The following is a 13,851-nucleotide window of genomic DNA, read 5'->3' as shown; positions in this document are numbered from 1 at the left end:
GTTGGTCAGGTCTGAGCATGGGGGGGATAGGGCGAAAAATACGGTGACTCGTGTGTAAATGTATAGCTTGTGGCTCCTGATATTCGTACTTATTTTTGGCTCTTTGTGTCTGTAAGGTTGGCCACCCCTGATATAGAGACAATGTCCATCCCCTGAAGATAGGGGTATTATAGGGAATGTTTCCCCACATCCTATGTATATACGATAGCAAGCCCCAAGAGAAATAAGGATAGAGGATGGGTGACACTCAAGATAAAGTCTGCAATGAGATTAAAGGACCTTAGAAAGCACTGTGATTGCTCTAGTAGGGTTATATTAATGCCAACACTCGGTTTAGATACTAAGTGTTGGAGCATGCGCCCCCTTTCTCGTCAGCTTCTGAGTCCCTATATAGCTGAGGATAAGCTTGCAGGGTTTTATGTATCCTATGTACTGTGCTCTGGGAGACTAAGTCCGCGCGCAGCTTCATGAAGGTGGAAGGATGAGCCCAGAGCCTAAGTGTTGACGCAGGCGCGCACACCCTATAGCCCAGGCTGAAAGACTAAGTCTGTGCGCAGCCGCACTGGGGTGGAGGAGCGTGCCCTGAGTCCAAGTGTTGGCGCATGTGCATTGGGACGAACGGCGCACTGGGACGAGCATGCGCACTGGGACGAGCAGTTCGTCTTTGAGTTTCTAGACTAAGTCCGTGCGCAGCCGCACTGGGGCGGAGGAGCACGCCCTGAGTCCAAGTGTTGGCGCATGCGCACTGGGATGAGTGGTTCGTTTTGGAGTTCCTGCGCAGCCGCAGATCAGTACAGCGGTGTTGGCAGGCTGTAAGTCTCCGCGCAGGTATCGGAGGCGTAGCCTAATCAAAAAGTCACACCCATCTAGGTGACGGTGATGCAAGTAACTGTGACCTTTGGGTTCTCTATTGGCAGGACAATTTAGGGAATGACCCTCCCTCCCTTACTCGATGTGTTCATTGGCTCTCCAGCCTGCTGCTAGGGTGGAGATAGCCCCCATAAGGTTCAAGGAAAGCGTCTTTATTCAATTCTGTCCGTTACCTCTGATGAAGCCAGGTTAGCTGGCGAAACATGTTGGGGTGACAGTAATCAGTGTTTTTAGATTCTTATGTCCGAGTTAGTTCTGGCAACTAGTGCAGCAAATTACTAGTGAGCCATCCTAGAGTAAACATTGTTTGCCATACAGCATTATCCTTGTTAAAAACATATTCAGGACGGTTCTGCACTGGTTTGCTAAAGCAAAGTGTTTGCTAAAGCAAAGTCCAAGCATGTGAAGGCATGGGGAGTGCACCCCCGACTGACATTGCAGATGCAGCAAATATGCTTCAGAACTGACAGGGCATGAGATATTTTTAACCTAGTCTTTTGCTCACATCCACTTATAATTAGAAAAGTTTTTTAACTGATGGTAGTAAAAGTTAAGTTTTAATACCTGGGACAAGTGAGGTTATTAGCCTAAACAGGCTTCATTTTGGTGGTTCCACAGCTCCTCCATCTTCTTTGTCGTCCTGACGTCACACAGCGTCGGGTCATAGTGCTTACGTGCACTATGACCTGACTATGTGTCAAGATACAGTGCAGCGCGGTACAGGCGGGTGACCATGGAGCAGTGAGTAATAGCAAGAGCTTCACTCCCGTTCCTGGTCACATGACACAAACGATTCCTCGATGCAAAAAATTTGGAACAAGGATTTCTTTGTGTCGAATTACTCAATTCAATTGAGTAATTGTTTCAGCCCTTGCCGGATCCATTGGCCTGCACCTCCATATTTAAATTTGGCCTGATGTGTGCCATTGTTATATATATATATAGTTGCTTGAGAATGGTCCCAGCAAGTGGACCGAAACGTCGCATAGGTGAATAAAGGATCCCAATTTTTCTTCACCATCGGATGTGCTGCGGTGTCATTTATTTATTCTCTCTCTCTCTCTATATATATAATATATTTCGCTCTGGTAGATAGGGTAAGCGGGCGCAGTACAGTTCTTAACTCAAAATGTCAGTGTTTATTCACACTTGAGGCAATTGCACAAAATAGCATGTAACTTTGCAATCTTGGTGTTATTTCACACACAATGAAAAGTTCATATAACACAAATCACCTTGCTGGCAGTTCTGCCTCCAGTAGTCCCCAGCACGCTGTTTCCCCAGCGTGCGGCTGTCAGCCCTCCAGCACGGCACAAAGCCTCAGATCCCCAAAACAGAGACCTGGCTTCTGAGCTTCTGAGCCCAGCTGCCTATTTAAAAGCAGCCAGGTGTTGTCAAAACCCGGATCGGCGCTTAAAATCCGGTCCTGTATTTGACCTCACCTGGCTGGAAATCAGCCCAGCAGCACATGCTGGGAGGAAAATACCTGCCTTGCCAGACACAACTCCTCACTGTGTCACATACATGTGTGTGTGTGTGTGTGTGTGTGTGTGTGTGTGTGTATATATATATATATATATATATATATATATATATATATATACACTTCCTGTCCAAAAAAAATGTCGCCACCTGGATTTAACTAAGCAGATCGGTATGAGCCTCCTATTGGATAATTACTGAATGGGCAATTATCTTTCAGCTGGCAACAAGTTATTTAACCCCAACTGGTGCAATGAGTTGCTTCTCATTTCTTAAACAACCATGTCGAAAGACACATCTCTTGGTCTTGGGAAAAGATGTTAGGCCTCCTTCAGGCGGGCGTTGTGGGAAAATGTGCGGGTGCGTTGCGGGAACACGATTTTTCCGCGTTTTGCACTCGCGTGAGAAAAATCGTGCATGTTTGGTACCCAAACCCGAACTTCTTCACAGAAGTTCAGGCTTGGGATCGGTGTTCTGTAGATTGTATTATTTTCTCTTATAACATGGTTATAAGGGAAAATAATAGCATTCTGAATACAGAATGCATAGTAAAACAGCGCTGGAGGGGTTAAATTTTTTAAAAATAATTTAACTCATCCTAGTCCACTTGATTGCGTAGCTGGCATCCCCTTCTGTCTTCATCTTAGCTCTGTGGAGCAACAGGACCTGTGGTGATGTCACTCCGGTCATCATATGATCCATCACCATGGTAAAAGATCATGTGATGACCGGAGTGACGTCGCCACAGGTCCTGTTGCTCCACAGAGCTAAGATGAAGACAGAAGGAGATGCCGGCTACGCGATCAAGTGGACTAAGGTGAGTTAAGTTATTATATTATTTATTTTTTTAACTCCCCTAGCGCTGTTTTACTATGCATTCTGTATTCAGAATGCTATTATTTTCCCTTATAACCATGTTATAAGGGAAAATAATAATGATCGGGTCTCCATCCCGATCGTCTCCTAGCAACCATGCGTGAAAATCGCACCGCATCCGGACTTGCTTGCGGATGCTTGCGATTTTCACGCAACCCCATTCATTTCTATGGGGCCTGCGTTACGTGAAAAACGCACAAAGAAAAGCATGCTGCGATTTTCACGCAACGCACAAGTGATGCGTCAAAATCACCGCTCATGTGAACAGCCCCATAGAAATGAATGGGTCGGTATTCAGTGCGGATGCAATGCGTTCAACTCACGCATCGCATCCGCGCGGAATACTCGCCTGTGTGAAAGAGGCCTTAGTCGTTTTGAGAAGGGTCAAATCATTGGCATGCATCAAGCGGAGAAAACATCTAAGGAGATTGCAGAAACTACTAAAATTGGGTTAGGAACTGTCCAACGCATTATTAGAAAACTGGAAGGATAGTGGGGACCCATCGCATTCGAGGAAGAAATGTGGCGGTGAAAAAAATCCTGAATGATCATGATCAGCGATCACTTAAACGTTTGGTGAAATCAAATAGAAGAAAAACAGTAGAACTCAGGGCTATGTTTAATAGTGAAAGTAAGAGCATTTCCACACACACAATGCAAAGGGAACTCAAGGGATTGGGACTGAACAGCTGTGTAGCCGTAAGAAAATCACTAATCAGTGAGACAAAACTGAAAAAAGGCTTCAATTTGCTAGGGAGCATAAAGATTGGACTCTGGAGCAATGGAAGAAGGTCATGTGGTTTGATGAGTCCAGATTTACCCTGTTCCAGAGTGATGGGCGCATCAGGATAAGAAGAGAGGCAGATGAAGTGATGCACCCATCATGCCTAGTGCCTACTGTACAAGCCTGTGGGGGCAGTGCTATGATCTGGTGTTGCTGCAGTTGGTCAGGTCTAGGTTCAGCAACAGTATGTGCTCCAAGAATGAGGTCAGCTGACTACCTGAACATACTGAATGACCAGGTTATTCCATCAATGGATTTTTTCATCCCTGATGGCACGGGCATATTCCAAGATGACAATGCCAGGATTCATCGGGCTCAAATTGTGAAACAGTGGTTCAGGGAGCATGAGACATCATTTTCACACATGGATTGGCCACCAGAGTCCAGACCTTAACCCCATTGAGAATCTTTTTTTTGTCTGAATTTTTTTTTGCAGACGGGCTGTGTGTGTGTATATATATCGGGGCACACGGAATCTGTGGATGGCACAGTTAAGGGGTGGGGGTCTGTGGATGGCACTGTTATGGGGTGGGGGGTCTGTGGATGGCACATATATAACAGTGCCATCCACAGATCCCCCACCCCATAACAGTGCCATCCACAGTGCCCCCCCCAGCCCATAACAGTGCCATCCACAGACCCCCACCCCTTAACTGTACCATCCACAGATCCCCCCCTGTAACAGTGCCAGCCACAGATCCCCCCCCCCTGTAACAGTGTCCGTCATCCACAGATCCCCCCATAAGTGTCCGTCATCCACAGATCCCCCCATAAGTGTCCATCATCCACAGATCCCCCCCATAAGTGTCCGTCATCCACAGATCCCCCCATGACAGTGTCCGTCATCCACAGATCCCCCCATGACAGTGTCCGTCATCCACAGATCCCCCCATGACAGTGTCCGTCATCCACAGATCCCCCCATGACAGTGTCCGTCATCCACAGATCCCCCCATAACTGTGTCCGTCATCCACAGATCCCCCCCATAACAGTGTCCGTCATCCACAGATTCCCCCATAACAGTGTCCGTCATCCACAGACCACCATTAGTTCCAAACCCACCAAAAGCACACCTTTTGGTTAAAATTTTTTCTTTTCTTATTTTCCTCCCCAAAAACCTAGGTGCGTCTTATGGGCCGGTGCCTCTTATAGGGCGAAAAATACGGTACTATGTCTATTTTTTTTTGTTTTATTTTGGATTTACACAATGTTTTTGTCTCTCCATTTTCTGAAAGCCATAATTTTTTTATTTTTTGGACTATTGTCTTAGGTGGGGTCTCATTTTTTGCGAGATGAGTTGATGGTTCTATTTGTACCATTTTGGGGTACATATGACTTTTTGATCGCTTGGTATTACACTTTTTGTGATGTAAGGTGATTAAAAAATTTTTTTTTTTTTATCACTTTTTTATTTTATTTTTTTACGGCATTCGCCAGATGGGTTGGATCACATGCTATTTTTGTAGAGCAGGTTGTTACGGACACAGCGATGCCTGATATGTGCATTTTTTTTTTTTTTTGCACAATAAAAGCATTTTTCAAAAACAAATCATGTTTTTGTGTTTCAATTTTCTGAAAGCCATATTTTTTATATTTTTAGTTGATTGTCGTAAAAAGGGGCTCATTTTTTGCGGAATGAAGTGACAGTTTGGTGCTAACTTTGGGTACATATAACTCTTTTGATCACTCTTTTGGGAAAAATTTCAATTCTTTCATAGTTTTTTTTATAGCGTTCAACGTGCGGGGAACTCGGTACAGACTCGGCGATACCGAACATGTTTAGTATTTTTTTATTTTTTTTATTTTTTAACCAATTCTATAGGAAGAAGTGTGTTTTTTTTTTTTTTTTTTTTTTTTTTTTTTTTTTTACTTTTTTGACCCAGACCCACTTGGTTCTTGCAGATTTAGTGGGTCTAATGGCTCTATAATACACTGCAGTACACTGTTTAGTGTACTGCAGTGTATTTTGAGTTACACTTGGCCTTTAGCAGGAGCCTGATCCAGCTCAGATATACCATGGAAAACCGGATGCCTGTAAAGGCGCCCGGTTGCATGGTAATCATCGAGACGCTGCCACAGCAGCGCATCGGCCCGATGGTTAGCCCCTTCTATACAGCGGGCCCTAAGAACCGCAGCATGGAAGGGGTTAAGTGGCCGACATGGGTGCCAGCATCGATGTTTGCCGTTTTAAGCAGATTGTTAGCTGTGTATTACAGCTGACACCCTGATCCCCTTGGCCTTCCTGAACGGGGAAGGGGGAAGTATTGGCTGCCGTCATGAAGGGGAGGGGGGCTCCGCTCGGCCTTCCTGAACCGGGGGGAGGGGTCATTGCTGCCGTCCTGAAGGGGAGGGGGGGTCACTTGCACAGCTCGCCGTTCAGCCATCCTGTACTGGGAAGGGGGGGTTATGTGTCCATACTGAACAGGGGAGATGGGGTTGGGGGCATGTTCCCTACATTAACCCATTAACCTTTCAAGCATTGGGCCGCTGCCACAGCAGAGCAGCAGCCCGATGGTTAGCCCCTTCCATACTGAGGTTCCTAAGGACAAAGGCTCATGGAAGGGGTTATGTTTGCAGTTTGAAGCAGACTGTCAGCTGTATGTTAAAGCTGACAGTCTGCTGCACTGCTCTGCCATCCTGAAAGGGGGTCAGATGACGGATTCTCTGTAAACTCACCGAGAGCAGCCTGCTGTGCATAGGAAGCACAGTAGGCTGTAGAACAAAAACAAAAAAACAAAGATAAATACAACCAATTGGAGAAATTATTATTTATTTATTATTTTACAAAGGTGTCCATATCCTTTAAGTTGTTTTTCTATAGTGAATGGCCAACCAGTGCAGTGAATGAGACAGGGAAGCTGGTGGACAGATAGATGAACCTGGCTGCTGCATTCAGGATTGATAGGAGAGGGCAGAATTTAGTGAAAGGAAGACTGATTTGTAATGAGTTACACCAATTAAGTTGAGAATCTTTGCATTACCTTTTCAACAGTAATACAGTCATATAATAGCTTTGGTAATTCATGTTTAATATTGATTTTCTGTTATAGGAGGACTCTGTTAAACAGATTGTGATCTACTGCAAAGAGCAGCATCTATTTCAAGAACTTCACCCATCAATTCATAAATGTTTTGAGGACTGCGCTATTGAAGCAGTGCATTCTGCTTGTCAGGTAATGCTTGTCATAATTGTTGACGAGGGGCATTCTATGAAAAAAAAAAATCAGCAGATTTGATCTGTAGATTTGATTTTACCCATTACAATACAGTGTGTGTAGGCTGCAATTTCTCCACAAAATGCAACAAATTTCAATTTGTTTACAAAATCACATTGACTTGCCTTAACTGAACTTCATCAAAAAAGCTGAGCAGATTGATATATATTTTTGTGGGAAAAGATTTAGTAAAAACCTTTAAGTTATACATTTATATATTTGCTTTTTTCACCTCCTGTGAATACCGTTACAGAAGAGAGAAGTTACCAGTGACTGACAGCTGTGTCTTATGCAGACTTATGCAGACCATGCTGTCAATCACTGATAACCCCTCCATCCTGTACCAATAGCTCTTCACAGGAAGTGAAAAAGGCAGAGCAGAGATATAAATGTATAAATTAGAAGTTTTACTGAATGTTTTCCCACAAAAATATATATCAATCATCTCAGCTGGTTACATGCTGCCTGCAGATTGCATTTCATTTTATCGTGACAGGTTCATTATAAAGAAGTTATTTAGTTCTGAAAAAAAAAAATCATATAGGGAACTATTAGGGAATTTGGAATTAATAGATGTCCTCATCTATATGTCTGAATGGAGAGCAGTTTCAAAGCTCCTCTCTCGCTCTGGAGGACCTGTCCTGTCCTGCATTACACAGACTACCCATTTTGAAAGGTAAATATATAAACCTTAACCCCTTCACTACCAGCACCGTACATGTACAGCGCTGGAGCAATGGGCAAACATGGCGCCTGCTCACGCGTGCAGCAGGCGTCATGGCCAGCGGGTCTCCACTGTTGTAAACCTTGATCTGCAATAATGTCGGTCGCAGTCATTAAAGCCTTTAAATGCTGTGATCAAGTGGGATCACGGCATCTAAAGGGTGATGAACCTATTGGCATCCTCTGCTGCCAATGAGGATGCCAGTAATTGAATTCAATGACCTAGGTTTCGCTGAAGAGACCAAGGGTATTGAAGCTGCAATGCAGGTGGCAGGCCAACATAAGAAATGAGCAATTCTGAGCAATAAATCGATGTAAAAAAATCAATGATTGTTCAGAATAAAAAAAAATAAATATTATTTTGTAGGCTCAAATACGAGCCACAAAATCATAACAAAAAAGTAAAAAAATTTTTTTTTAAATATATCAAAAAAATTAAAAACACAAACTTTTAAATCAACCTCCTTTCCGCAGAATAAAGAAATAATTACATAAGTAACAAAAAATATAAACATCATGGGTATCTCCGCGACCAAAAACACCCGTACTATTAAAATGTAAAAATATTTTTCCAATATAGAGAAAAAAAAAATGTGATCGAAATGTCACACACACTCTAAAATAGTATCATACACACAGCTCAGTAGATATAAAGTTCTTGCAATGTGCAGAAAGGTCTGAATGATTGGATTGTCCAATAAGTGACTTGCAGGGACAGAACAACTGGCGTGAACATATATTCTCAACTTATATACAGTACACACAGTCACTGGTGTATTCACCTACGTTAGGTAAATCTGCCACATTTGTTGGGATCAGACACTTGCCAGTGCAGCATCTGTGTAGAATATTGCAGTTACAGCCCATTCATTTGAATCTAATGGAGTTGCAATACCCTGCACCAATGCTACAAAGTAAACAGCTTGCAGGCGAAGAGGCCACAGCACTCACACTGCCGCTAGTGCTTCTTCACGCAGCTGATCAGTGTGATTACCAAGAGTCGGACCCGCACTGATCAGATATTGTTGAATCATCATGAGAATAGGCCATCAGTACCCTGATCCTGGAAAACCTCTATAACCCTGGTACATTATACAATGTGGTTGTCTTCACTGTTTGTTTTTTCTCAACTTTCTTTTATAGTCAGAGAATAATATTCTCAGTCAGTTGGATACATATAACTTGACAAATTTTGGGCACTTGGTGTCCAGTGTTATACTGAATTCTTGGCCAAAAGATGACCATGGAAAATGTGTGCAAGACAATGATAGAATTGTACAGCACTTGTTACAGTGGGATGATGCTACATATATATTTAAACTTTATGGTAAGTTTTTTGTTTTTTTTAATTGCTAGCCACCGTAAGCCCCTCCACCTTGTATACTTCTTCCTTTACTAGCTCCTCTAGTGCCATCTTTGCTCCACCTTGTCTTCCTACTTATTTTACCTGCTTCATATTACACATAAATTATACACCCCAACTACATTTAAACACCTATCAAACATGGGTTGCAGTGACCCTCCTTATGACCGAATTCCCAACATTCGTCACTTTTTAGTAGCTGTTGTAATGGGACAAATCACTGTGTGAAAGTGACTGGCAGGGGGCATTCACTTGCACTGCACTGTACTTGTTCTGGATTTTTAGTATGGAATCCACACTGAAAATTAGGAACAAATACATAAAATTTTCACTATAGGGTATTGGTATTTGGGGGGCACTGACACTTTATCTGTATGGGGCCTAGGAATTTCGGATTTTGGCTTGGGAATGTGTTATATATACTGCAGTCCTACATCATCATCATTTTGAATTATCGTTTTTATTTTTTATCCTTTTTATCACTTTTGTTAGTAGCATTAAACTACTATTTGATGCACTGATGAGAACAGGGACCAACTATAAAGCAGAACAGAAAGTGGATAGATAAATTAGTATTTTGCGGCCAGCAAAAAATAAATCCGCAAAAAATACGGCTGACGTCCATGTGCGTTCCGTATTTTGTGAAACGGAACAGCTGGCCCCTAAGAGAACAGTACTATCCTTGTCCGTAATGTGGACAATGATAGGACATGTTCTATTTTTTTGAGGAACAGACATACAGAAACGGAACTGAGTAACTTGAATGGTTCCACATACGGTCCGCAAAAAGAACGGAAACGGAAAGAAAATACGTTTTTGTGCATGAGCCCCTAGGATAACTGGCACAAAAGATGGGGAGAGGGTCATACAGAAACAGGATGTGAACTGTATCTTACAATGCAGAATGCAAATTGGGCAGTGTTACTATGTTAGGCTCTGTTCACACGTCCATCAAGAGATTCCAATTTGAGAGGAAGAATAGCTTAGCAGGCAGTGGTGTTCTTCCCATCAAAATAACAAACACTTTATGGAACCTGACTGATCCCATTATAAGTCAGTTGGGTCCACCAGGTGCCTAATGGTGTCCGTCATATGACATATCTGTCACTTTGGAAGAGAAAAATGGATGGCTTGAACAGAGCCTTCCTATATTAGAATACAAAGTACAGCAACTATACAGTGTAAGGTGCTGTGCTTGGTATGCGGTGAGGGGGCCACTTCAAACAGCTGCTCAGCGGGAACCGTACCCTAACCAGTCCAGAGCATGCAGATGCAGCTTAGCTAAACTTGATGGTTAATTTATCATGTATGGAAAGTTATACAAGCCACATACTAATATATTGTTGTCTGGTGGCCGGGACCTTGGGAGCTCACATAGGCTAGTGCTTTTTCATATTGCTTCCTTTGCTGGCTGCATGCAGTCCATTAGTGGTGGTCGTGCTTGCACACTATAGGAGAAAGGGTCAGCCTTTGGTGGCCGGGACCGTGGGAGCTCACATAGTCTAGTGCTTTTTCATATTGCTTCCTTTGCTGGCTGGATGCAGTCCATCAGTGGTGGTCGTGCTTGCATACTATAGGAGAAAGCGTCAGCCTCTCTGATAGCCGGGACCTTGGGAGCTCACATAGGCTAGTGCTTTTTCATATTGCTTCCTTTGCTGGCTGGATGCAGTCCATCAGTGGTGGTCGTGCTTGCATACTATAGGAGAAAGCGTCAGCCTCTCTGGTGGCCGGGACCGTGGGAGCTCACATAGGCTAGTGCTTTTTCATATTTCTTCCTTTGCTGGCTGGATGCAGTCCATCAGTGGTGGTCGTGCTTGCACACTATAGGAGAAAGCGTCAGCCTCTCTGATGGCCGGGACCGTGGGAGCTCACATAGGCTAGTGCTTTTTCATATTGCTTCCTTTGCTGGTTGGATGCAGTCCATCAGTGGTGGTCGTGCTTGCATACTATAGGAGAAAGTGTCAGCCTCTCTGATGGCCGGGACCGTGGGAGCTCACATAGGCTAGTGCTTTTTCATGTTGCTTCCTTTGGCTGGATGCAGTCCATCAGTGGTGGTCGTGCTTGCACACTATAGGAGAAAGCGTCAGCCAGTGGCGTAACTAGAGTGTTATGGGCCCCAGTGCAAACTTTGTATCGGGGCCCCCCTACCCCCCGATTTTTATAAAGAAGCGGCAGATTTTCTTACTAATGGCTTTCCCGTGTGGCTAGTCCGCTGCGTGAATGAGGGCCAAGCCCCATTCCGGACAGCAGAGACACGGAGCAGTAACACGATTGATAATGCTCCGTGCCTCTCTGTGACCTTTTTACTAAAAAATCACAGGGAGATAAAGTGGTCACCGTGATTTTGTAGCAAAACGATCATAGAGAGGCATGGAGCATTATCAATCATGTTACTGCTCGGTGTCTCTGCTGTCCGGAGCGGGGCTTGGCTCTCTTTCACACAGCAGATTAGCCACACGGGATCCGCTCGTGTGAAAGAGCCCAATGCATGGCTACACTCACCCAATCCTAATAAAATCTGGTCCTACCTCATCCAGGGTGTCGCTGGCGTCGGTGTGATGTCCGCTGGATCCAGAACAAGGTCCCTGTGGTGATAGAAAAAAAAAGAATAATCACATAAGGAAAGGAAGGTGACTACCCCTGTGAAACTACCAGCTGGGGGCGCTCTGCTGGCCTGGTAGACTGAGCTATGCCAATGTATAGCAGGGTAATTTAGGACATTTCCCCTAAGTGCTACCACACAGTACTAATGTCCACATTGTGGCCCCTCACAGTAGTAATGCCCATCTTGTGGCCTTTCACAGTAATTAAGCCCACCTTGTGGTCCCTTCACAAAAGTTATGTCCTTCTTGTGGCCCCTCACAGCAGTTATGCCCACCTTTGTTCCTGTCACAGTAGTTATGCCCAGATATGTGCCCCTCACAGTAGTTATGCCAAATATGTGCCCCCTAACAGTAGTTATGCCAAATATATGCCCCCTCACGGTATTTATGCCAGATATGTGCCCCTCACAGTGGATATGCCCAGATATGTGCCCCTCACAGTGGATATGCCCAGATATGTGCCCGCTCACAGTGGTTATGCCCAGATATGTGCCCACTCACAGTAGTTATGCCCAGATATGTGCCCCTCACAGTGGATATGGCCAGATATGTTCCCCCTCACAGTAGTTATGCCAGACTATGTGCCCCTCACAGTAGTTATGACCAGATATGTGCCCCCTACAGTGGTTATGCCATATTATGTGCCCCTCACATTAAATATGCCCACATATGTGCCCCTCACAGTGGTTATGCCAGATTATGTGCCCCCCTCACAGTAGTTATGCCTTTATATGTGCCATCTCATAGTTATGCCTTTATATGTGCCCCCCCTCACAGTAGTTATGCCAGATATGTGCCCCCCTACAGTGGTTATGCCAGATTATGTGCCCCTCACATTAGATATGCCCACATATGTGCCCCTCACAGTGGTTATGCCAGATTATGTGCCCCCCTCACAGTAGTTATGGCAGATTAGGTGCCCCCTCAGTAGAGATGCCCACTTTTGTGCCCCCTCACTCTAGTTGTGCCCATCAACCCCCCCCCCCCTTCCCCTTTGCCCCCAGTCTGCAGTGTTAGGAAAATAAATAAAAAAACACATACTTACCCTCTTCCCTGATGTTGCGCTGCCACACTGACATCGCACTGCTGGCTGTACTAAAGGCAGTTTCCCGGGCCTTCAGAGCTCCTCCCACAGCCAGCAGCCCGATGTGCGGCCAGCAGAGGGAGCGCTAGAGCTCCTGCTTCACTGATGATCTGGAGACAGCCCGGCAGTGACAAGAACTGCCGGGCCGAGTGTATGTGAGTGAGTGCGCGCGTCCTCCCTCTTCCTCCCACCCCCTCTGCGCAAACCTCCCCCACCTTGCCTCATATTAAACATGTAATGGAGCGCCCTGACGGGGCCCGGCATTGTCACTGTACTTCATGCCGGGCCCCTTCACAGCGCTTCATTACATGTTAGTACAGCGGGCCCCCTCCCCCCGCCGGGCCCGGTCGCAGTCGCACTCCCTGCGACCGCGATCGTTACGCCCCTGGCGTCAGCCTCTCTGGTGACCGGGACCGTGGGAGCTCACATAGGCTAGTGCTTTTTCATATTGCTTCCTTTGCTGGCTGGATGCAGTCCATCAGTGGTGGTCGTGCTTGCACACTATAGGAGAAAGCGTCAGTCTCTCTGGTGGCCGGGACTGTGGGAGTGCACATAGGCTAGTGCTTTTTTTAATATTGTGCAAGCACGACCACCACTGATGGATTGCAGGGTGGTCTGAAACCATGGAAACGAGCAGTGTATAATGTGAAGGAAAAATTAATCCAGCCAGCAAAGGAGGTAATATAGACAATTACAATACTTTAGTAAGTCCCTTGTATTAACTTTCTCTACATGATAAAGACCTCTTACTGAAGTGAGACAACCCCTTTAAGTAAAGAATGGCAAGTTAAAAAATTTTTCAATGGATTTTAAAGGCTTTTGTCACGAGATAACCGAGATTACACTGTGAC

The 13,851-nt window shown here is 44.9% G+C and overlaps 1 protein-coding gene across 1 annotated transcript in view; it reads left to right on the top strand.

The window, feature by feature from the left end:
• LOC121008297 (E3 ubiquitin-protein ligase RNF213-like) overlaps nucleotides 1-13,851 on the top strand; it is a 253,825-nt gene that overhangs the window by 40,434 nt on the left and 199,540 nt on the right. The window contains exons 7-8 of the mRNA XM_040440749.1: nucleotides 7,063-7,185; nucleotides 9,094-9,277. Coding sequence (XP_040296683.1) covers nucleotides 7,063-7,185; nucleotides 9,094-9,277 — 307 coding nt within the window. The remainder of the gene's footprint in view (nucleotides 1-7,062; nucleotides 7,186-9,093; nucleotides 9,278-13,851) is intronic.

Source organism: Bufo bufo, chromosome 1, assembly GCF_905171765.1.
Source record: "Bufo bufo chromosome 1, aBufBuf1.1, whole genome shotgun sequence".
Lineage (NCBI taxonomy): Eukaryota > Metazoa > Chordata > Amphibia > Anura > Bufonidae > Bufo > Bufo bufo.
This window is presented reverse-complemented; position numbering and strand designations above follow the sequence as displayed.